General features: G+C 41.3%; 1 protein-coding gene across 1 annotated transcript in view; it reads right to left on the bottom strand.

Moving 5' to 3' along the window:
* The window catches only part of Adgrv1 (adhesion G protein-coupled receptor V1), a 532771-nt gene that overhangs the window by 7443 nt on the left and 502742 nt on the right, over positions 1-22586 (bottom strand). The window contains exons 88-89 of the mRNA XM_075976408.1: positions 11646-11834; positions 8845-9022 (exon numbers count right to left, since the gene is read on the bottom strand). Of these exons, the coding sequence (XP_075832523.1) occupies positions 8845-9022; positions 11646-11834 (367 nt within the window). The remainder of the gene's footprint in view (positions 1-8844; positions 9023-11645; positions 11835-22586) is intronic.

The following is a 22586-nucleotide window of genomic DNA, read 5'->3' as shown; positions in this document are numbered from 1 at the left end:
GATTTGGGTTCACCCTATCCACATGTGCCTCCTGTAATTTTTCCTCAATCATTGTCAGTTCCTTTTCTGCTTCAGCTGTCAGTTCTCTTGGACTATTCAAATCTTTATCACCATCTAAGGTTTTGTTTAAATGAACTATTAGATCAGGTGTTATCCCAACAGCTGGTCGTAGACTGGAAATGTCTCCTAACAATCTTTGGAAGTCATTAAGAGTCTTTAACCGGTCTCTCCTAATTTGTGCCTTTTGCGTTTTAATTTTCTCTAACCCTATTCTGTAACCTAGGTAATTAATAGAATTTCCTCTTTGAATCTTTTCAGGGGCAATTTGTAATCCCCACCTAGGCAAGACTTTCTTTACTTCTTCAAACATCCTTTCTAAAGTATCTTTATTTGAATCAGATAACAAGATGTCATCCATGTAATGATAAATAATGGACTTGGGGAATTGTTTACGAATTATTTCCAATGGCTTACTTACAAAATATTGGCACAGTGTAGGACTATTGAGCATACCCTGTGGGAGGACAGTCCATTGATATCTCCTATTGGGCTGAGAATTATTATAAGTAGGCACTGTGAAGGCAAATTTTTCTCTATCCTTTTCTTGTAACGGTATAGTGAAAAAACAATCTTTCAAATCAATAACTATAAGAGGCCATCCTTTTGGTAACAGAGAAGGCAAAGGAATTCCAGATTGTAGTGAGCCCATAGGTTGAATTACTTTGTTGACAGCTCTTAGATCTGTCACCATTCTCCATTTACCAGATTTCTTTTTTACAACAAACACAGGAGAATTCCAAGGGCTGGTTGATTCTTCAATGTGGTGAGCATTTAGTTGCTCCTGCACCAGCTGTTCCAATGCCTGTAGTTTATCTTCAGCTAGAGGCCACTGTTTGATCCATATTGGCTTCTCAGTTAGCCATTTTAAAGGTAGGGCTGTTGGTACCTCTAAAGGTTTGGTATTTGCTGTATGTTCTTGTACAGCCTGAATGGCTAGTGACCTTTTTCCATAATACCTCATCATATCTTTCCCAGAATTATGAGTTCCTGGAACTACAGGAATGTTAATCTGGGTATTCCATTACTGTAGCAGGTCACGGCCCCATAAATTTATGGCAATATTGGCTATATATGGCCTTAGTCTTCCTATTTGCCCTTCGGGCCCTATGCATTCAACCCATCTTGTGCTTTGTTTTACACGAGATAGGGTTCCAATTCCCAGGAACTGAACATCTACCTCTTGAAGAGGCCAATTCGGATGCCAAGATTCTGGGGTAATGATACTTACATCCGCACCTGTGTCTAATAAGCCTTCAATAAAAGTGCCATTTATACAGACTCTTAGCTTTGGTCTTTGATCATTAATAGAAGTCTGCCAAAATATACGTTTACTCTGTCCAACTGGGTTTTTTGACTCATCCTCCACATGGATTTCATCATTTAGACCAGTATTACTTTTTACAGCAGAAATTGGAGCTTTTAATTTTCTTGGTGAGGCACGTTCTCCACTGTGACTGGGAATGACTGGGCCACTGTTGGCTTGGGGGCCTGCGAGAGGCCCCTCAAGGAGTTTCCCGACGGTATCGGGTTGCCTTGTTTGTCTGTTGTTGACCTGCATTCATTGGACCAATGTCGGCCTTTACCGCATCTCCTACATATACCTGAAGGCCTAGGTCTCCTATCTTTGTCATTCCCAGAGGAGATAATATTCCTAGAAATTCTGTGCCTGCAATCCCTTTTCAGATGTCCTAATTTACCACAATTAAAACACCTGGCAGTTTGATGTCTCCTCATTGCTGTGGAAATCGCTTCTCCTACCCAAGATTCATCGTTATAGCTAAACGTCTCAACATTCATCGTATGCTGAATCCATTCATCCATAGGTGCTGATCTAGACTTTAAAGGCCCAATTATCTTTTTGCATTCTATGTTTGCATTCTCAAAAGCTAGAGATTCAAGAAGTATTCGTCTAGCTTCTGGGTCTGTTACCCCTATGTCCAGAGCCTTAATTAATCTTTGCAAAAAGTCAATAAAGGGTTCTCTCTGTCCCTGCCTAATTCTGGTATATGATTCAACCCTTTTTGCTGGATCTTGTATCCTATTCCAAGCATTTAAAGCTGCTTGGTGACATAGACACAGTACTTCATCATCATAAAGAGCTTGGACCTGTGGATCAGCATATTCTCCTGCACCAAGAATTTGATCTTGGGAAACCTCAATACCTTTTGCTCTTCCTTGCTGTTCCATATGTTTGGATTCTTCTCTGAAATAAATTCCAAACATCAAGGAAGGTCCATTATCTAAAACTGCAGACACTAACTGATGGAAATCATGGGGGGTAGCTCTAGCATTAGAAGCCCAAGTCCTTATCATTTCCTTTACGTATGCAGAGTGCAAGCCAAAATTAACAATAGCTTGCTTAATTTCTTTTAGATCATTCATTGCTATTGGCGTCCATCTAGCTTCTCTGACTCCCTTTGAGCCTTTAGAAGTTGACGCTTTGTCAGAATTAAGTATAGGGTATGCTGCTAAAACCTTTGGTAAGCCAGTTCTAATAGCTGGTGTTGGCATTGTATCCTGTCCTTGTGCCTTATTACTCTGTTCACCAGCTCCAATCATTTCTTCAATCATTTCAAGTCTTTTTATTATTGTCTCTTTTGAATCCTTAATCTCCTGACCTGCATGAGTTTCTAGTAAAGATTGTATGGTTCTTAGGAGTGCCATGATCTTCCTAAATGATAGAATATGCAAAAGAATACTAAAACCTAGTAACCAGTAAATTAAGTTATCCCCATAGTCATATAAACCTTGCATGATATAACCCATTGTATTGGTAACCAGAACAGTAAAATTCGCGTTAGAAACGGGAACTGCCATATTACCTATTATCCAGCAGGTGGCGCTGTTGCCAAGTCTCGACGAAAACACGGTCCTGTTTCAGAGTCCGCCTAGTATTTGTTAAAAACTGGAAAATGTAAGTTGCTCAACAAAGTAAATGTAATTAAATCAATTCCAGAGATGGAACCAGAAACCAGAATCCAGGGGTAGGGAAGAGCAACCTGGAAGCCGCTTATGCCTCCACGTGACAGAGTCACCCTGAGGGGTTGCAGCTTTCAGCAACCACGTGCTCTGGTTCGCGCCACTTAAGAGCTGTGCTTGCAAGGGAGATTTGAAAACGACTCAGAAAAGAGCAAATCACGCGGGCAGAGACTTCGCGGGCCTGTGGAGTTTAAATCCACAGGCAGCGGCTGAGGAAGCAACTGCTCCCGCCAAGCTGAACAAGCGCCCGCCAAGCCGAACTTGCGGCCGCCAAGCCGAACTTGCGGCCGCCAAGCCGAACTCGCGGCTGCGAGCCGGGAGAGGTTCTAAAACCAAACGTTGGGCGCCAAATGAAGGCGTAAGTCACAAACAATGCCACACCAGTTTGGAATTATGATTAATAGGGTGGTATTTATTTAAAGGGGAAAAAACTTACAGATCACTGTCAGCCCTCTGCATAACCAGGAAGGAAGTCAAGTCACCGGCGGAGCAGGAAGTGAAGAGAGAGAGGAGAGGGAAGTGGCCGCTTTTTTAAAGGGAGAGAGACCACGCCCCAAGGGGCTGGTATCTCAGCGGCGATAGGCTGGAGGAGTGGGAGGACCTCCCGTAACACATTTAGGTCTCGGATCTATTCTGAATTCATTTTGGTACAGGATAAAGATATGGATCTAGTTTCCTTTGCATACAGACATCTAGTTTTTCAAGCATCATTCATTAATAAGGTTATTGTTTGGTCAATGTATGATCTGGATACATGTCAATACCATGGCTGTAGCCGTATTCTATCTATTGTATTCCATTGTATATGTCTGTTGTGGAAGTTTTGTGCTGCTCTTGTTATTATGGCTCTACAGTATAAGTTGAGATTAGCTATTGTGAAGTCATCAGAATTTCTATTTTGTTGAAAAATGCTTTGACTCGTGTATTTTGTGATTCGTTATGAATTTTAGAATTTAAAATATTTGTTTATTTATTCTTGAGAACTTCATATACATCCACAACCTATTTAGATCTAATTCATCTTTCTATTCCCTTCCTTCCAACTCCTACCAATTCCCCACCCAAATTCATGTACTCTTTTTTAACCCACTGAGTCTAATTAGTAATGCCAGTAATGTGCATGGATATAGGACAATAGCATTTTTGAAAAATAGTTTGTGTATAATGACATTAGAATTTTGGTGAGGATTGTCTTGAATTTGTAGATCTAATCTGGTAACATATTAGTTCTTTCAGTCAATGAACACAGGGGTGTCTTTCCCTCTTCTAGTATCTTCTTCAATTTCTTTTTTTTGATGTTTGAAGTTTTAATTGTAGGTATCTTTATCTCTGGTTAGTTTCACATACTTGTTCATTAGTTTATTTACTTCGAAGCCACTATAAAGTGATTAAATTGATTTTTTTTCCTCAGCAAGTATATTACTGGAACATAGCAAGGCTCCCTGCTTCTATTTGCTGTTGTTATAATCTGCCACTTTTTTGGAAGTGTGTAGTCTACCCAGGAATTTTCTAACATACAATTCAGTTATGGGTTCACCATGTCTCTATTTGTGCATCTATGGTTAATGATGCACTATTCACAATAGCAAAGTATGGAATCAGCCTTGATGTCCATCTAGAAATGAGTGGATACAAGCGATGGAATTTTTACTCAGTCATACAGGAGAATGGATAGAACTCAAGATCCTTACCTAAAGTGACCTAAAGGTCAGAACAATAAAGACAAACACAGCATGTTTCTCTTTCATGTGGACTCTAAATATACATGTTCTTATACATATATGATGTGGAAACAGACAAGGTAAGAGAGAAGGAAGAGGTATACAGAAAGAAGGGAAACAGACAGCATGAGGGTAGAGGAGAAGGGGAGGAACTCTTTGTGAGGGAAGAGTTTCAGCCAGAGGGAAGAAGTGATGGGGCAGATAAGAATAAAGTATAATGACACTGTATATGAAAATATAACAAACCCATTTTTTCGTATGCTAACATCCCAATTATTTTAAAGTCCACGCTGTCAAACTTTTTTCTAGACATATATACTGTATCTCTACATTTTTGATATTGGCTCAAAAACTGTTAAAATGCTGTGTAAATCAAGCAAAAACACCTTGTTAGGCCAAATCCGGACTACAGGCCAATGTTGAATTCTACTGTAGAGAGAAAGCATGAGGGTGGCTCTTTTATTTGACCATATCCTATGATGGAATGTGTCCAGGGACTGATGCTTGGTTATTATAGCATCTTTTCCATAATATAGAGAAGCAATGTTAGAGATTGCTATTTTGATCTCTTAAAATATTTTTTCCCAATGAGTTTAGGGAACTCTAAGGAATGCTAAGCTAAATCTCTAAGCAAGTCATTCCATGCATTCCTGAACCAAATACACCCAGTACTTGTTATATATAGCCCACAGATCTAATTTAATTATGTTCCAAGAATTTATCTTATTTCAGTGTTTGAACATAAAGATCTAATGGTACTGCCTACAGAACACATTAGGGAACCTAATCATAATTTGTAAACCCTCTTTCAGTCCCAATTCTACTCAATGTTTTATGTAACCAGTCATTTCATTCTCACAAAAACTCATTTCTGTATTTAGTTGCCTTTCTTATTTGCTAGAATTTCTTGGTGTGACCCTTTTCCCTTCTGACACAGAGGCAAGCATCATCTAGGGTGTTCTTGTTTTCCATCCCTTCTCTTTTCTTCCCTTTCTCTCTAACGTCTCTCTTCATTTCTGTTCCTCTCTTCTCTCTTCTTCCCCTTTCTTAATTCAGAGTTAATAATTCCCAAAACTACCAATAAAATCTCTACTCTGATGTATTTCAAATACTACCATCTCCAGTGGTACTTTGAACCTTATGAATACTCAGGAGGAATGTTTATCGTCAAGGTACTCCAGTTTCCCTCAGCAAACCACACTAACGAAGCTCTGTACCACTCATTCAGGTGAGAAACAAATCTCTATCAGTCCCTGTTCTTCTTCAGGGCCTGCCCTCTTCTGTTCTCATTGGCCTTTTCTATGTGGGGTCTTATTTTCATGACCCTGGCCCACTCTGAGGTCTTTGCAGCCTTTCTGATACTGCTTATAATTTACTCTTTATACTTTTTTAAAAGTTATTTTTTCTCAAAAAACCCTCCATGGTTCACTATAAATGCCCAACTACTTAGAACTACCAAACAGCATTTTAACATTATGCTAAACAACACCAAGGGTTCTGTACTCCCCAAAGGAAATTTCCACTAACTGTATTCCAGAAGTGCAAGGTTAAATTCAATAAAGTAGGTCTTTCTACAGCACTTTTAGTGAGGTGGGAGTCCCTTCCATGTGCTGTGATTACCATTAATGAATAAAGAAACTGCTTTGGACCTATAGCAAGGCAGAACTTAGGTAGGCAGGGAAAGCTGGAATAAATGCTGGGAGGAAGAAGGGCAGAGTCATGGGCTGCCGCCAGGGATAAACGTGCTGAAACTTTGCTGGTAGGCCATGACCTTGTGGTGATATACAGATTAATAGAAATTGGTTAAATTAATATGTAAGAGTTAGCCAATAAGAAGTTAGAGCTAATGGGTCAAGCAGTGTTTTAATTAATACAGTTTCTGTGTGATTATTTTTGGCTAAGCTAGTCGGGCAGATGGACAAACAAGTAGCTCCCTCTTACTACACTTTAGAACTGTCAAAGTGCTAATTTGGGCTGTGAATCTATAGTCTCCCTGAAGCACCCTGGCAGGGGTTGCTCCCTGAGGACCAACTACAAGCAGCCAGAGGGGTGTGCTCGCTTCCACTTCTCATTGCTTTGGTTGCAGACAGTGTGAGCAACGCCCCTGTGAGACTGTCTCAGCCTACTCGGGCCACTGTTCCTTCTCCTCCTATATGATGTTCTCCACAAACAAGCTTCACACTAAGGCTGAAATTTTTCTTTAGACTCCTTGAGTGTGTAATGCCCTTCCTCCATTCCTTTCCTGTTTAAACACTACACATTCTTCAACTGAGAGAGCTTTGTCCCTTGATTACAAAACTCTACAATTTTCTTGATTATTTTAATTCTTCTTTAACTCTCATGTCTATTCCTCCACAACAGTCCCAGGTTTCGTGTTTTTCATCCATTTGATCATTCATGTTTTGAAAGGTCCCTCTGCTGTCATTTGAGTATCAGTACCTATTGAGTATGAATGGGTGAGTTTGTTCTCATTTCAGTTGGATTTGTTATTTCTCAAAAGAGTACGAGGGCAGTGTGGCATTCTCGGTGTGGGCATAGGGAGGGGCCGGGGGACAGTGATGTGCTTTGTGGTCTTACTGTTCTTAATAATGAGACCATAATATGGAATACAAATTGAGATATAGTCCCTGGGTTGCTCCAATCATTCTCAAGATGTAAGAGATTAACTTTGTGACGACAAAAATACTTTACCAAAGGAATATCTGGTCATAGAAAAATCAAGCTACTTTACATGGAAACATTTTTAAGTAAGCATTTAAGAAGCTTCTTCTTTGCAACTGTATCTTCTTGCTTTTTAAAAACGTCATTACTACTTTTACAATAGGAATACTTCAAATTTTTTTTGAAAAAGAAAATGTTTAAAAACTGCTTATAGGACTTGAAAAACTCTAAAATGATTAATATTCACAATAGAGTTATGGCACATTATGTATCTAAGCTAAACTACTGTGACGGTTAATATTCATTGCCAACTTGATCAGACTGAGAAGTAACCTAGGCCCCTAGCAAAGCACTCCTTTCAGGGTTTCTGTAAGGTCATTTTAAAATCAGGGGACTCACTCTGGCCTAGTCAGTAGTGTCATTCATTGATATTTTTAAAAACTGAATGAATATCCAGAAGGTGGAACCCAAAAACATGATGTTGGTAGCATGCCTTTGAAGAGGACGTCTTGACCCTGGCCCCTTCCATCTACTCTTTTTATACTTGGGTTGCCAGACAGTGACGATATCTCCTCATGCCTTTCCCTGATATTTCTACTTTGTCCTGGGCCTGAAAGCAAGGGAGCCAGCTGACCATGGACTGAAACCTCTGAAATCATCAGCCAAAAAAAACCACCCTTTCATGTTTTGGTCATGGGTCTGTCACAGGGGTGTGAAGACCACACTGTCACCAATGTGAACATTTACACATGAAAAAGAATGGCATTCATTAATGTTTTTCCACTAGCATGTGACCTTCAGTCAGATTTCTCACTTTCTCCATTTTTAGGTAATGTGTTGGGGTCTTTAGGATCTTATTGCTCTCTATACAGGAATTATCCACTAGGGTTATAGATTGAGTGGAACTGAACACACACACACACACACACACACACACACACACACACACACACAGAGTCAATAAAATACGACATGTGATTGTACACCTTGAAAACTGCAGACATATACATGTTTGTTGCATGACTTCTGAATGTATATGAAATACGTCTTCATGAATAACATTCTTTTTCTTTTTTCATTTTTTTACATATCAGAGGCAAACTCCTTCAGCGAGCTTCCTTATATTGAATCCGACTTACTAAGTTCTTGGTGTTCTAGCCAGATTTTAGGACACAGATATTTACATTTAGTTAGGATATGTTGTTTTCTTTGTTAAAAGCAAATCGTAAATTATTTTTGGCTGTGTTATATTTGATGCTAGGAACAGAATATCCTAGGGCTTGACTGGGATCAGACACGGGTCATGAGAATCAGGACATGCCGTGGCTGACAGTGTGTTTGCACTCTCAGGGAAGGGGAGAGAAAGGAACAGGCTTGCAGGCTGCCAGTTTCTAATGCCAGTTGTGGGTTCGTTTATACATACCAGTTTTTAATGCAAATATCAAGTCATCAAACTCTTGGGACTCTTCATCGGCTACCAGGGAGCCCTGCCCATATCCTCCAGAAGAAGGGAATGAGGCTCCATTCTGGGGACTTGTCTTCAAAGCAGGACTTGCTTGGCTGGTCTGCTGGAAGGATGCTCTCTCCCAGTCAGATGGCACCTTTTGGATTGGGGCAAGAGCAGAGGAACGTGACAATTGTTAACATGAATGTACGCAGTAATTTTGAAGCCCATTTTTGCAACAATTTTTTTGCATTTCATTAAAAACTATGGATGGCCTATTGAATTGTTTTTATGAGCTTGCATTTTGTGTTTGTGCTTCAGAAAAGCATGCCTCTCCTCAAGCTAGTATAACCTCATGATTTGACAGTTTCTCAAAATCACATGTAGATTGCTATGATACCATGTATGGGGAGATAAAACTATTTCTCTGTTTATTTATTGTAAAATGTATATTAAGGAAATTCAGAAGAACCCTCCAAATTATTAATCTGAAATATATTTTAATTGGGGCCAGTATACAAAGAACACATTGAACTAAAGGGAATTTATCAAAATCCTTCTTTGCTTTTGACTATACGCTCAAAGGAGTTCTGTTCTGAGACGATTAAATGTATTCCTGCCTTTCTAGGTTACTGGCAAACCAGGTTAGTGGCAAATGAACCCTTAATCCTTCTTTTCCCCGCCCTTCCCTGTTTTTGCTGGCTTTTTAGACTGTCTCCCGCAGTCTCTCATTGACAGCTGGATCACAGCCAATTTTGAGCCTCTGAGGAATGCAGACAGACTTTAAGCTATGCAGTTGTGCAACACCCCAGAGGAACACTCAAGCAATGGCTCCAGCCCAGGAACCGGAGGGTCACAACAGCTGTGAGGGTCTGCTGAGACTTCAGGGACACTTCATACTGAGAAGAGGAAACCAAGAACCTCAGAGATGAACTTGAGAGAAGGTGAAACCTCAGATGATCGTCACCACGAGTCCAGGCATCGAGGACAGCATTGTTCTACAGAACTGTTTTCAGTGACAAGAATAGTTCATATTTAAGTTCTCCGATACTGCAGCTTCTGGGTACATTTGTCCCTAGGACATTTACAGTGTCACTGAGTAAATGACAAACTAGATCTGTAATGCTAGTTACTTTCATTCAGCCACACATAGTTAAAAGATATTTCACAAGACAGGTCAGAGCTGGACAAATGCTAAATTGGTAATGATTCAACAAGACCGATGGATCTTAAAAACACTCCTGCTGGCCTTTTGGTCACTAGTTATGATAAAATAACTCAGTTTCAAAAATATATGGCATATAAAATGGTACCAGATTTCAATATCAAAGTACTAAAGACATATCTCAATGTTTTTCTTTCTTAAAAAAATTGAAGATTTGTTTATTTTTATGTTATGTGTATGAGTGCTTTGCCTGCATGTGTGCTTTGCACCATGTGAATGCCTGGTCCCTACAGAGACTAGAAGAGAACATTGGAACTGGAACTAAAGTTATAGACAGTTGTAAGCCACGGGTAAGAGCTGGGAATTAAACCTGGGTCCTCTGTAAGAGCAGCAAGTGTTCTTAACTGCTAAGCCATCTCTCTAGCTCTGGCATATCTCAATTTTTAAACATCCTTCTTCAACTTATTCATCTGATAGACAAAATACATTCTTTTTAATCTGCATTTTTATTTATCTCCTACCTATGATCCCTGCCAACCATTTTTATCCAATGTATGCTTATCCATTCTGAATTGATAATTCTTTATAGTATTTTTTTATTCAAATAAAAAGGCTATACACAGTAATGACATTGTAATCATTTGCTTCAATTTTAAATGGACAGGAATGAGAGTACATCCCACATAAGGTATCTCTGGGCAGGTAGATTACCTATCATCTATTTATCTATCTATCCATCCATCTATCTATCTATCTATCTATCTATCTATCTATCTATCTATCTATCTATCTATCATCTGTCTTTCTGTCTTTGTCTATCATATCTCTAGCAACTGTCTAACAATTACCTATCATCATCTATTTGTCTATCCATCTATCATCCTATCAATATTTCTTATTCAATAAAATGTTTCTTAATTTCATGCATTTGTATGAAAGTAAGAAACACACCTGCTTCTATCATTCACACGGCATGTAGCCAAGCACATCACGAAGCTGCACAGTGGTGAGGGCTGTGCCTTACAGCCTTTTCTAGGATAGATGTATTCAGGTGTGCTTAACAGTCCAGACTAACACTTTGCCAAAAGGCGGGGGTGGAGGGTATGTGAGTCAGACTCAGGAAATCAAACGTATATGGACAGAATAATGTAGCCAGCAGTGGGAGGCAGATTTTGTGGAGGAAATCCCGCCTAGATTTTTCAGGAGTGCCACAAAACAGCCTTTGAGCTCTGCTTTAGACTGACTGGTGGATTTAAACAGAAAGGAGTGCCTGCCTGTTTGCTTCTCTTCGTCGGGATTAAAGAACTGTGCGGGGAGAAGCAGATGAGGATGTCTTTGAGTGTGATTTTAGGGAGAATGGTATTTTAAAAGTGTTTCTTAGACATTTTCAATTCCTGTCATATCAGATTAGAAGGTTTGGAAGGAAATGACGCATTTTGCTTTAATTTCTCAATAAAAATGGCTGGTCCATGTGGCTCACAGGACAGAAAAATAACTAATTAAGATCCTTCAAATGCCACCGCACAGAGGGATGGGCTCAAAAGTTGGTTAGCATCTTTTGTCTTCACTTTTTGTCAGCAGGTGAGAGGGTGTCAGGGTGGGGCCGGGGACACACCTCTTCCATGGCATTGATGAGGTTCTGTGTAGACTTGTGCATCTCTCCAGCTGCAGGCATTCCGCTCCCGGGAGTGAAGAAGGCAGTGCTAGGTCCTGGGTGACCGTTCATTTCCACCGTGTAGCTGGCCTTCATGGGGCAACATGTTTGGTTGTGTAAAATGAAATAAACCACAAAAACATAAAGTCCCTATAAAAAGAAAAAAGCATTGGTATGTCAAAGGCAGTCTGGCCAGCAGAGCTGAAGCCTAAACACAGCAGTAAGCTAGCTAGTCATCTTCAGGAGGCTCCAATCTTACTCAAATCTAGGAGCAACGGGGTGTGCCAGCAGTCAGACTAGAGGCCACGCTGTAAATTCCAAGTCACAAAATGATCATCAATGCTGCTTAGGAAGACTGGGCGCTCATCAATCATTTTCCTCTGAATATATTTAGTAACTCTGGATGTAGCCTACTAACGCATGAAACAAATTACAGAAATTTATTATTGAGCTATATTCATCTTGTTTTAGAAGGCAAACCTCCTGTCCTTTATTCATCTCCCACCGAATGCCTATTTAGTAATTGAGGTATTCCACTTACTTTCTGTGTATCCGGAGAGAGCCAAGTAAGTGCCACTTGACACCCTGTGTGCACCTCACCTACTTATGTTACTTGGAGCCAAGTCACTGCATAGGGAGCATGGATTGTTTAAGATTTAGCAATCCATGCTTCTCCATAAATGTTTCCCAAGAGCGACAGCACTATCTCGTGCATTCTTCAAAAGCCGTTAGCCCTTCAAATCCCTCAACAACGTGCTCAACCTCTTGATAATTGCTCTGCTTCCGTCACAAGAAGGGACTGGTTTTTGTTTGTGTTCTGCTCGTTACACTCCTTTTCGTCATGATTTCCACACGTGCTCTACTGTATGACTGCTCTCCAAAGCAGTGTGTGCCTCGCCCCACTCTGACATTTTATTTAGACAATAAAATACCTTAAATGTGTCCTCGGTGGTTTTGGTATTAAAATTTTTAATGCAAGGAAGAATATCTGTTACTAAAATTGTTAATCAAGAAAGGTAAAAATAAACTCAGCTAATTAAAGAAGAAATGGAATAACATATAAAAATTTTCCAGAAACATAAGTAAGTGTCCATGCTGTATAGAGTTTGTACTCTCCATGGTTCTAAGGTACTGAAGCTCTAGCAACTGTACACACCCAAAATATCTACCTACTGGTATAAATAGCAAAATGTTTCTTAGGAAACACCGTGGCCCAGCAGTCACAAGCAACGATTTACCTACGTGAACCGAGGGGACAGAGTCATGCTACACAGGTCAGCATTTGGTCTCTTTAGGTCTTGGGAGGACCGTGAGGGTCAGGACTGTTCTCCTACTGGGGAGACAGCTTCTCAACTGTCTCCACAACTAAGCACGTTTACAAAGCAGTGCTGTACATGGTAAACATATTTTTTAAACTAATTGCTGTAATCATCTCACAAGAGCAAGCAGAAGCATACATTTCCTTTTGAATTCGGTTCAACGGTTCTTTCGGAGAGACATTCATATTCCAAATTACGTAGGCTCCGTGATTTAGTTTCAAGTACACATTAATAGAAACAACATCTTCCTGAAAACACCCGTGCTCATCCAACATTTTTCTCACACAACTAGCTTCTCACATGACTATGACCTAATTACATTGGCCACAGCGATAGACAAAACAGGAAAAAAATTAAAGTGTCAGCCTTAAAAACTGTGCAAATGTTACTGATTTATTTTTCAGGGTCACTGTAAGTGTTGAGAAGTGACAGGTTAAAAGCTGGATAAGGAAACCAAACCCGTGCTTGAAAACCCATCTCTAAGGACCCATCTGTTAAAGCCCAACAGTCTTTCTCCTGTTTGTTTTCAAACGCAGCCTTTCGTGTGCCAGGAAACGCTCTGCCTGCTGAACAGAACAACATTCGCAAACCACATTTCTTTTTCTTAAAAGCATGGAAGTATACAGTAAATATTTTGAGACTTTTAGACGTGCCCTGGGAAACACAAACATGGCTAAAATAAAAAGGAAAGGATGCAGATTATCTTTAAATGACTCTTTCTTGGTCTGGGCCAAGCTGTACAAATAGAGAAGAGGGGCCTCCATTATCCGCTGTCCTCAGTGGTGGAAGTTTCTGACCTCAGGGTAAAAACAAGTTCCCCTTCCAACCACTGAATGCTGAGTGCAGGCTCCTGCTGCAGGGCTGTGTGAAGCCACTTCAGGAGTCGCCTAGACTGTCAGGCTGTAGAACGGTGCACATTCACTGTGTGTATTGCCAGGCACTGAGGTGCGAGGATGAGGCATGCGTGGTTCTGACGCTCAAACTGCTCACAAATGACAAGATATCCCGCCCCCACCACGGAGCAAGTTCCTGTGCTCCAGATCCCATCCACCTGCACCTCCTGGCATTCACAGGGAAGCCAATTCTGTCTGTGTGTTGCTGTTTTATTTCATTGCCCTCCTATAGTCATGAAAATGCTTTAAAAATCTTTATACCTGGATTGACTATAACATCAAGCCCCATTCTATATTTCTTTTGATCTAGGAATTTCAGCTTATTAGTGAATATTCAGTGAGCCACAAGTGAAATCATATAGTCTAAAGGATTATATATTCTCATAACTCTATTTTTAAAGATTTATTTATTATTTGTATGTGCCTTCATGGATTTATTTGCATCCCATGCATGTGGAAACCCACAGAGGGGAAAAGAGGGTGCTGGCTTCCCTGGAACTGGAGTCACAGGCATTCCTGAGTCGCTACGTGGGTGGTATGGAGCACAGCCAGGTCCTCTGCAAGAGCAGGGGGTGTGTGCTTAACCACAGAGGAGTCTTTAGGAAGACCAGGGAAGGCAAGGATCTCAGCTGTCCTCGCCACCAGTTCTGTGAGTTCTTCGTGTCCCAGGTCACAAGTTTAACAAGAAGTGCTGGAAATAAATTAAAAAACAAAAAAAAACTGGCTAGAACAGGAAGGTGGGAGGTGGCTTGGCTCCTCTCTTGGACACTCTCCTCTCAGGCCTTTCTCCAACTTCTTCAAAGCATAAAGATTCCCGGCTGAGGGGTGCCGCAGGCTTCTCTGTGAAGTAGTGCCTCTCCCCTTTCAGAGATGGGGTGGACAAGGCAGCACCAGCAGAATTAGGCTTTCTTAAACCCACACATTTGGAATATCCAAGAAATCTATTAAACTGCAAGTTCTGAGACAATAAGAGGCAAGGTTCATCTCTCTGTTGTGTTTGAAAGAGTGGTTCTCAGTCTTTTTAATGCTGGGACCTCATGTTGTGCTGACCCTCAACCATACAATGATTTCATTGATACTTCATAAATATAATTTCGTTACTATTATGAATCATGATGTAAATATATGTTAGGCAGGATATCTGATATGCGACCCTTGTGAAATAAGGGGATTCACAAGGGGATCACGACCCACAGGTTGAGAACTGATGGTTTATAATATAGTCTCTGACTTAAAGGAGGGACTTAAGAAATAATTGATAAACCAAAGACCAAGATTTTGAACTGTCGTCAGCAGGAGAGAGTGGGAAGGCGCGAAGACCGAGGTGGGCCTGAGGTACCAGCTAGGTTCCGCGCTCTGATTCTTTTGTAACTATAGCTGGACCATTTGGTAGTGGTTTGGCCAGTGTCTTCTACCGTTCAGTCTTTCCATTCTACATGCCCTGTGCAGAGGTCATCTTCCTGGGAGAAGGAGCAAACAGTCGGGGCAGGGTGGGGCGTGGCTCTTCCGGTGGGCGTCTCTTGGGAGCCGGTTGCTTTGCTATACTGCCTGGCTGTGTCCCTTCTGCGGAGACTAGCCGCGCAGTTTCCTATGGTTCCTTCCTGTGGCTAGTTTCCCCTCAAGGCCTCTGCTCTCCCTCTCACTTAGGCAGACACAGAAAGCCACTGTGATCCCTTCTTTCTGGACTTCTTCTAGGACTGTTCTAGGACTCTGACCAGCTATATTCTGAATCACCAGTAACATGGCAGCAAAGAAGATAGAATTTAGCAAATAGCAAAGCTAGAGACAAATACAGGGTTTCTGCATTTACATATATTATTTTTTTACCAATGAAAGAAGTAGGAATCTCATCCTTAATTTCTTCATTTTGAAGCTTTTACTTTTTACACTAAAAATTGATTTTGTTAGTGTTTATACTTGTAATTAGATCTGTAGTTCAATCTGTACATCAAATAAACAGAGAAAGGAAACAATGAGTTCATTCTGAGGACTGTTGATTAGCCAGGGTAATTGATACTTAGTCATGTAGGGAGCAAACACTTATCGCGACACTACCCAGTATGGGGGGGGTGTGTCGGGAGGGGGTCCATCAAGTTCTGCTCTAAGCGGTCTAGTGTAAGGAACTTTCAGTTCAGAACTAGTACACTGAAAAAAAAGTGAGCTGGCTTCAGGCATGTCTGCAGCTCTGGTTGACTGCAGGTCTTCCCTTTTCAGGTCTGTTCTAAACCCAACAATTCTTAGGAACAACAGTCTGAAAAGTTTTTAATCATAAATACTTAGGAGGCAGATAATATGTCCTTCCTTTTATCCCTGCCTGTAATTTCAGGGTACATTCCTCTGCGTGTCATGGATGAAGAAATATTTGGTCAGTATTCTCACTGTGATAAATATTCATGAATCAAAACATAATTATTAGGCCATGGCTCAGTAACCTCTTCTTGAGGTGAGCAACCTGCACTCTGCAGTCTTTCTTCTCAAGTCCTTTGTGGCTGAGCCTCTCTCCTTTCCATGATATTGCTATCAGGTCTCAAAGTTCAGAGCACAAACCAATCATGAATCTACTTACCAGGAGGCAGACATGAGAGAGAAACTATAAATTAAATTTGCTCCAAGTTACAAGAACACAAACTGCTGATACCACAAACCCCAGGAGTCCTCAGGTTGGAATAGTTTCCAAACTACAAAGTAAGCTGTGTGGAAGGACCGAGGGGCAGATACCAGGGGAAGTGGCCAATCGGGGCCTCGATGGAGCTCACAGACACAGAACAAGGGTGAAATCTGAGAACAAAATGACAAGCTGTAATCATAAAAGGGAGGAAAGAACTGAAGTGAGCTGTAAATGAGCGGAGTATTTTGTTTTCTCCAGGGATGAGTGCATTAATAGGTTATCCATCCCAAGTGGTCATCTCTAAACACATACACACAAGAGCACCACTAAAGGGACCCAGCAGGCTCTCTTTTCTAAATGCCATTATTTCTAGATAAGTAAAAATAATTAGGAAAAATAATGAATTGGAGTGGGCTTGGGAAGGACACTGGATGAGTGGGAGTAGAAAGGAGGAGAAATGATCTAATATATAGTACTGGGGCATAAAATTCTCAAGCCGTTGACTTTTAGCAGCCTGTTCTTTACTAATGAGAGACAGAAAGGGAGTGGACCTGGAGGGAGGGGATAAGGACAGGGACTGGGAGGAAGGGGAAACTATAGTCAAGATAGATTGATTATATAGAGAAAAGAATCTATTTTTAATAAGTGAAAACATTCAAAACTATAAAATTCCAAATTGTACTGTAACTGTCCGAATGTTAGTATGAGGACTTTAAAATTAACACTTATTAATTAGACACACTCCTGGGTTTCACTGCGACATGCCACACTTGCATGTGCTTTGTTTGCCCCTGTCCCCTTTCTTTCTATGCTCTCTGGCCTGCTCCCCCAACCTCCCCTCACTCTCTTCTTTCCTCTCCTGGATAGCCATAGAAATAATTTTTAAACAATTTTAAATGTCTTTTTTAAAATTTATCTTGTGTGTACGGGGTGCCTTTTGCCTGCAAATATACTTGTATACCATCAGCGACCAGAGGAGAGCGTTCAGTCCCTTGGGCTACAGATGGTTGTGAGCTACCATGAACTCAGGTCTTCTGGAAGAACAACTAGTGTTCTTAATTATTAAATCATCTTTCCAGCTCACTTATAAATAGGTTTTGATTTTTTTTCCTGAGGCAATATGGTGGTTTGACTGAGAATGACCCCCAAAGGCTCGTATATTTTAATGTCTGTTTCCCTAGTTGGTGAACTGTTTAGGAAGGATAAGGAGGTGTGGCCTTTTTGGAGGAGGTGTGCCACTGGGTGAGCTTTCAGGTTTCAAAAGCCCAGGCAAGGCCCAGGTGCACGTGTGCTTCTGCACACACACACACACACACACACACACACACACACACACACACACTTCACTATCTCTGTCTCCATCTGTCTGTCTGTCTCTCTCTGTCTCTCTGTCTCTCTCTCTCTCTGCTTGCTGCCTATTGGTCAGGATGTGAGCTCTCAGCTCCTGCTCCAGCACCACGCCTGCCTGCCACTGCACTCACCTCATAATGGTTAGGCCTAACCCTCTGAAGCTGTAAGCAAGCCCCAATTAAATGCTTTCATTGATAAGCTGCCTTGGTCATGGTGTCTCTTCAGAGCAATGTAACAGTAATTAAGGCAGACAGAGTCTTACTAAGAAGTCTAGGCTAGGCTGAAAATTGCTATGTAGCCCAGGCTGGCCTCAAACTTGATTCCTCCTGTGTCAGCCTCAGAAGTGTTGTAGTTACTGTCAGGAACTTAGCCTAAACCTTTCCAACAGTCTCCACCACCATCCTTCAAGTTGCCTCAACCGTTAGTGTGTAGAGTCCTACGTAGTCATTCTGTGGAGTAAACTTAGACAGTGGTGGTGACCTAAGAAGACTGTCACTATGAAGACGAGTCAGGAACATTGAATAGCCTGGTGAAAGTGGAGAAGAGAGAGAGGAGATCAGTTGCCTGTGGCAGCAAACTAAATTTCTTACAAGTTTGAAGTGAACATGTCTGACATATTTGAAGTGCCAGACTGGAAGAGAGGAGAGCAAGCAAGGCCAGAGGCCTAAGTGTAGAGGACAGCTGTGGGGTAGGGATACCTGAGCCATATGAGTACATGATGTTCATGACGAGTCCTTTGTTGTTTTGCTTCTGGAAAATACTCTGCAGAGAAAGCTGAGAACACAGGACTAAAGAGCTAGAGGACACAACAGAAAGAATTACCAGGGACACAAACAAGAAACACCTAACTGGTCGATCAGGTCAGGACAGAAGACAGCCACAACTGTACAGATGCAAAAAGAAGGTCTTGTTCTACAGGCATGACATGCTCTGTGTTGTCATAAACAGATATCAAGGAGGAAGTGAACGAGGCATGTGTTCAGGTGCAACTGATACAGCCAGCCAGAGCACAGCGACCACAGCGAGGCTGATGGTGGGAGGCTAAAATACGGAATATGCTCAGTGCTGATAAGAAGGTATCTTTCCGTTAGGAGGGTAACCTGAATCAAGATTGCATATCCTTCAGTGTGATACCTAAGTGGGCACTTGTGGTTGGTTTTACTCCTCTAGACACTACCAACTTCGGTCATTCTTGTTCTTATTCACAGTGAAAGACTGTATAGCCCAGAGTTGAAGTTCTTGAAAGAGCTGACTGAACCAGGTTCTCCATCTGGCAGGAGATGCGGAGGGATGTTGTGCATCACCAGTCATCTGATTTGCTAGAGCACTGGAGGTGTCTTCCCAGAAGCGTCAGCCCTTCTCTGATGGACATGAACCCACGGAAATGCTCAGTATTGGTGTTCGTGATTGATATCTGCCACGTAGCTGCTAAAGACACATATCCTGGGCTTCTAGATTTTATATTGTTTTGTAAAGGAAAAGAATCATATAAATCAGCTTTAAAGAAATGATTTGTTTCATGATAGTGGGGTTAATTAAATATCAAACCCAACTTAAGGCTTTTGTTTTTCAGCATTTCTGCATGAATCAGTTGGAACACAGTGACAGACTCCAGGAAGCTCCTAACATGGGGCAGCTGCCACAGCAGCCCAAGGAGACAGCTGACAAGTTTCACTAGCAGATAAATATTCCTTAAGCTAGAACCCTGGAGACTCCACACTTGCAGATGTGATACCATACAAAAGAGACATAAACAATAACTTTCAATTAATAACTAGGATATTATATTATGAGATACTATTTGTTAATATCTTAATGACAAAAAGAAAAAAGGAAGAAAATACAGAGATTAAAAGTTTTTTTTTTTTTTTTTGGTTTTTCGAGACAGGGTTTCTCTGTGGCTTTGGAGCCTGTCCTGGAACTAGCTCTTGTAGACCAGGCTGGTCTCGAACTCACAGAGATCCGCCTGCCTCTGCCTCCCAAGTGCTGGGATTAAAGGCGTGAGCCACCACCGCCCGGCAAGATTTTTTTTTTAATAGTAAATCTTACCACTCGGAAGTACACTTTCAAACTTGGATATTAAATTCCTGAAAACTAGATTCCGTAGATTTTTCCCAAAACCTGTTAACTATGTGAAGACATATTTTTCCTTTGTAATCATAAAAGAAAAACAAACAAATAAAACAAAACAAAAAAACCAGATAGAAGGTTGAATTTATGGCTTAGCAATCACTAGAGTGACCTTGTATTCTACTTTGCTTGTGGCTATCCTGACTTGCTTCTGGTTCCTCAGCGAGTGTGCTGAGTCAGCATCTTTCTTCCCATCACCACCCAAACATACACACACACACACACACACACACACACACACACACACACACACACTTGTTATGATGGTGATCTACATGGAAAACTAGCAACTGCTCCCCAAAGGCCTGGCTTATCCATACTATCTTAGTTTATGCAGGACAGCTGTCAGTTACCCCAACTTTAAACAAAATCTACATTTTAGCCAGCTTCCTTCTACATAGGAATGATCTACAACTGAAAATTCTCTACTGCCAGTCTTGATTCGGTCACCGAGTTAACCTGAGATAGATGACCGTCCAACCTATAGGCTGGGAAGCAGTAGGTGTGCTAGCCAACTTTATGTTAGCTTGACACAAGCTTTGAAAAATGAGGGCAATTGTAGGAGTTCCCTGGTAGAGTTTCTGGGGTTACTTACGTACACTGTCATACCATTTGCGAATACAAATGCTTTAACTTCTTCCTTTCCAATTTGTATCCCCTTGATCTCCTTTAGTTATAGCTCTAACTAGAATTTCAAGTTTTATATTGAATCAGTATGGAGAGAGTAGACATTTTGTTCATGATTTTAGTGGTATCACTTTGAGTTTTTTTTCATTTAATTTGATGTTGGCTATATGCTTGCTGTATATTGCTTTTATTATATTTAAGTATATTCCTTGTATCCCTGATCTCCTCAAGACTTTTATCATAAAGTGGTGTTAGATTTTGTCAAAGGCTTTTCAGCATCTAACAAGATGATCATGGGTTTTCCTTTTTCTTTCAGTTTGTTTATACGGTGAATTACATTGACAGATTTTCATATGTTAAACCATTCTGCATCTCTGGGATGAAGCCAGCTTGGTCATGTTGTATGATCTTTTTGATGTGTTCTTAGATTCAGTTTGCTAGTATTTTATTGAGTGTTGTGATTCAGCTGCCCTCACTCCCCCTGACCAACAGGGGGATTTCCTTATGGTCTGTAAGTGACAAGGATGTTTGTGTTCCTTCTGGCTGGTGGGTCTCCACAGAAGCAGTAGAGGTATTAAGAGGTTGCTGGGCAAAATAAAGCTTGCTGTTCCTCCACCTGAAAAGAAGCCTCCGTGTCTCAACCCGGCACCCCCCCCCCCCCCGCCTTGCCAGTCTTGGCATCCAGGCCATGTAGGCGGGGTAATGTGGAGATCTGGAAAGTGGGGAATCCATGAAATGGGTTGCTCTGTCTGCCAGCTAAAACGAGGAGCGTATTGGGAAAGGTAGTGTTTTTATTTTTCATCCCCAGAGATACTCTGAGGGACATCCTCCAAAAGACTAGCTAGTATAAAGAAGAGGCAGGAGGGTGAATTGAAAGGCCTTAAAAAGTAACTGAAACTCTTAAAGCAACAGGGCAAAGAAGTAACAAGGAAGACAGCCAAAGATTTTGTACAGGAGGGGGTTTAAATATTCCAGACTAGGAACAAGCCAAGTCAGAATAAAAGGATATGTTTCTTCATCCCTAGAGATGCTCTGAGGGATGCCCTCCAGAAGACTGGCCAGTAGGGAAGTAAGAAAGAGGAGGCAGGAGGGTGGATTGAAGGCCTCAAAAAGATAGAATGTGTACAGATGTATGTTACTGTGTTGATTGTGTTGTCTTTTGTGTTCTGGGCTGGAGAAAGACATTTGATTCTGGGAACTGCTAAGAAAAGTATTTTGACTTTAAAATATGGGCCTAAGGATTTGATGCTTTGGAAAAGAGGTTCTGCTTTTGTCTCCATAGAGAATGAGAACCTGTGGATTCATTGCAAATTTATGTGGTTTGAATCACCGACGCCCCCTGGAATGTTGATGTAAAATACCCCCAAGAATGCAGCACCCCCATCAGCAGGAAGTAGTCAGACAGGTTGATGACGCCCAAATTCCCTAAAAGATTGTTAAAATGGGGCCCCCTCAATGGTTCTGGAGCAGGAGCAGTGAGCCTGCTTCCCTAAGTTCTGCTCCACTCCATGCAGCAGTTTGGACCCAGACAGAGTGTGGGACCCAGAGCAGAGCTTTGCTAGGCATGTTGCCCCGGCCCAGTCAGTGCCCAGCCTCACCACGGTAGTGTCAGGAGTGTCAGCAAATATGGCAGCAAGTGCTATACTATAGAAGATCTGCAGAAGAGAGACCTTGGAATCACCACAGCTGTGATAGCCGTTATTGCTATCTCTGCCATCACAGATACTGATGCCTGAGTTACTCTTTCCCAGAGTGCACAGACGGTTGAGATTGTCAACCAGATGACTGAAAGAGTCAGCAATGCTTTGGACATTCAAAATGATCTTAATGGACACGTTCCATTGAGCATATTGACCTTGAACAACAAGTGGCTCTGGTTCAGGAGCAAGTGGACTATCTTTGGACTTTTCAATGGCTAACATGTTCTAGCTTTTATCATGTTATGTGCATTATCCTGGCACTGTATTGCATGCTT

This window comes from Microtus pennsylvanicus, chromosome 6 (genome assembly GCF_037038515.1).
Source record: "Microtus pennsylvanicus isolate mMicPen1 chromosome 6, mMicPen1.hap1, whole genome shotgun sequence".
Taxonomy (NCBI): Eukaryota; Metazoa; Chordata; class Mammalia; order Rodentia; family Cricetidae; genus Microtus; species Microtus pennsylvanicus.
The sequence above is the reverse complement of the archived record's forward strand: the minus strand, read 5'-3'. Positions and strand labels throughout refer to the sequence as shown.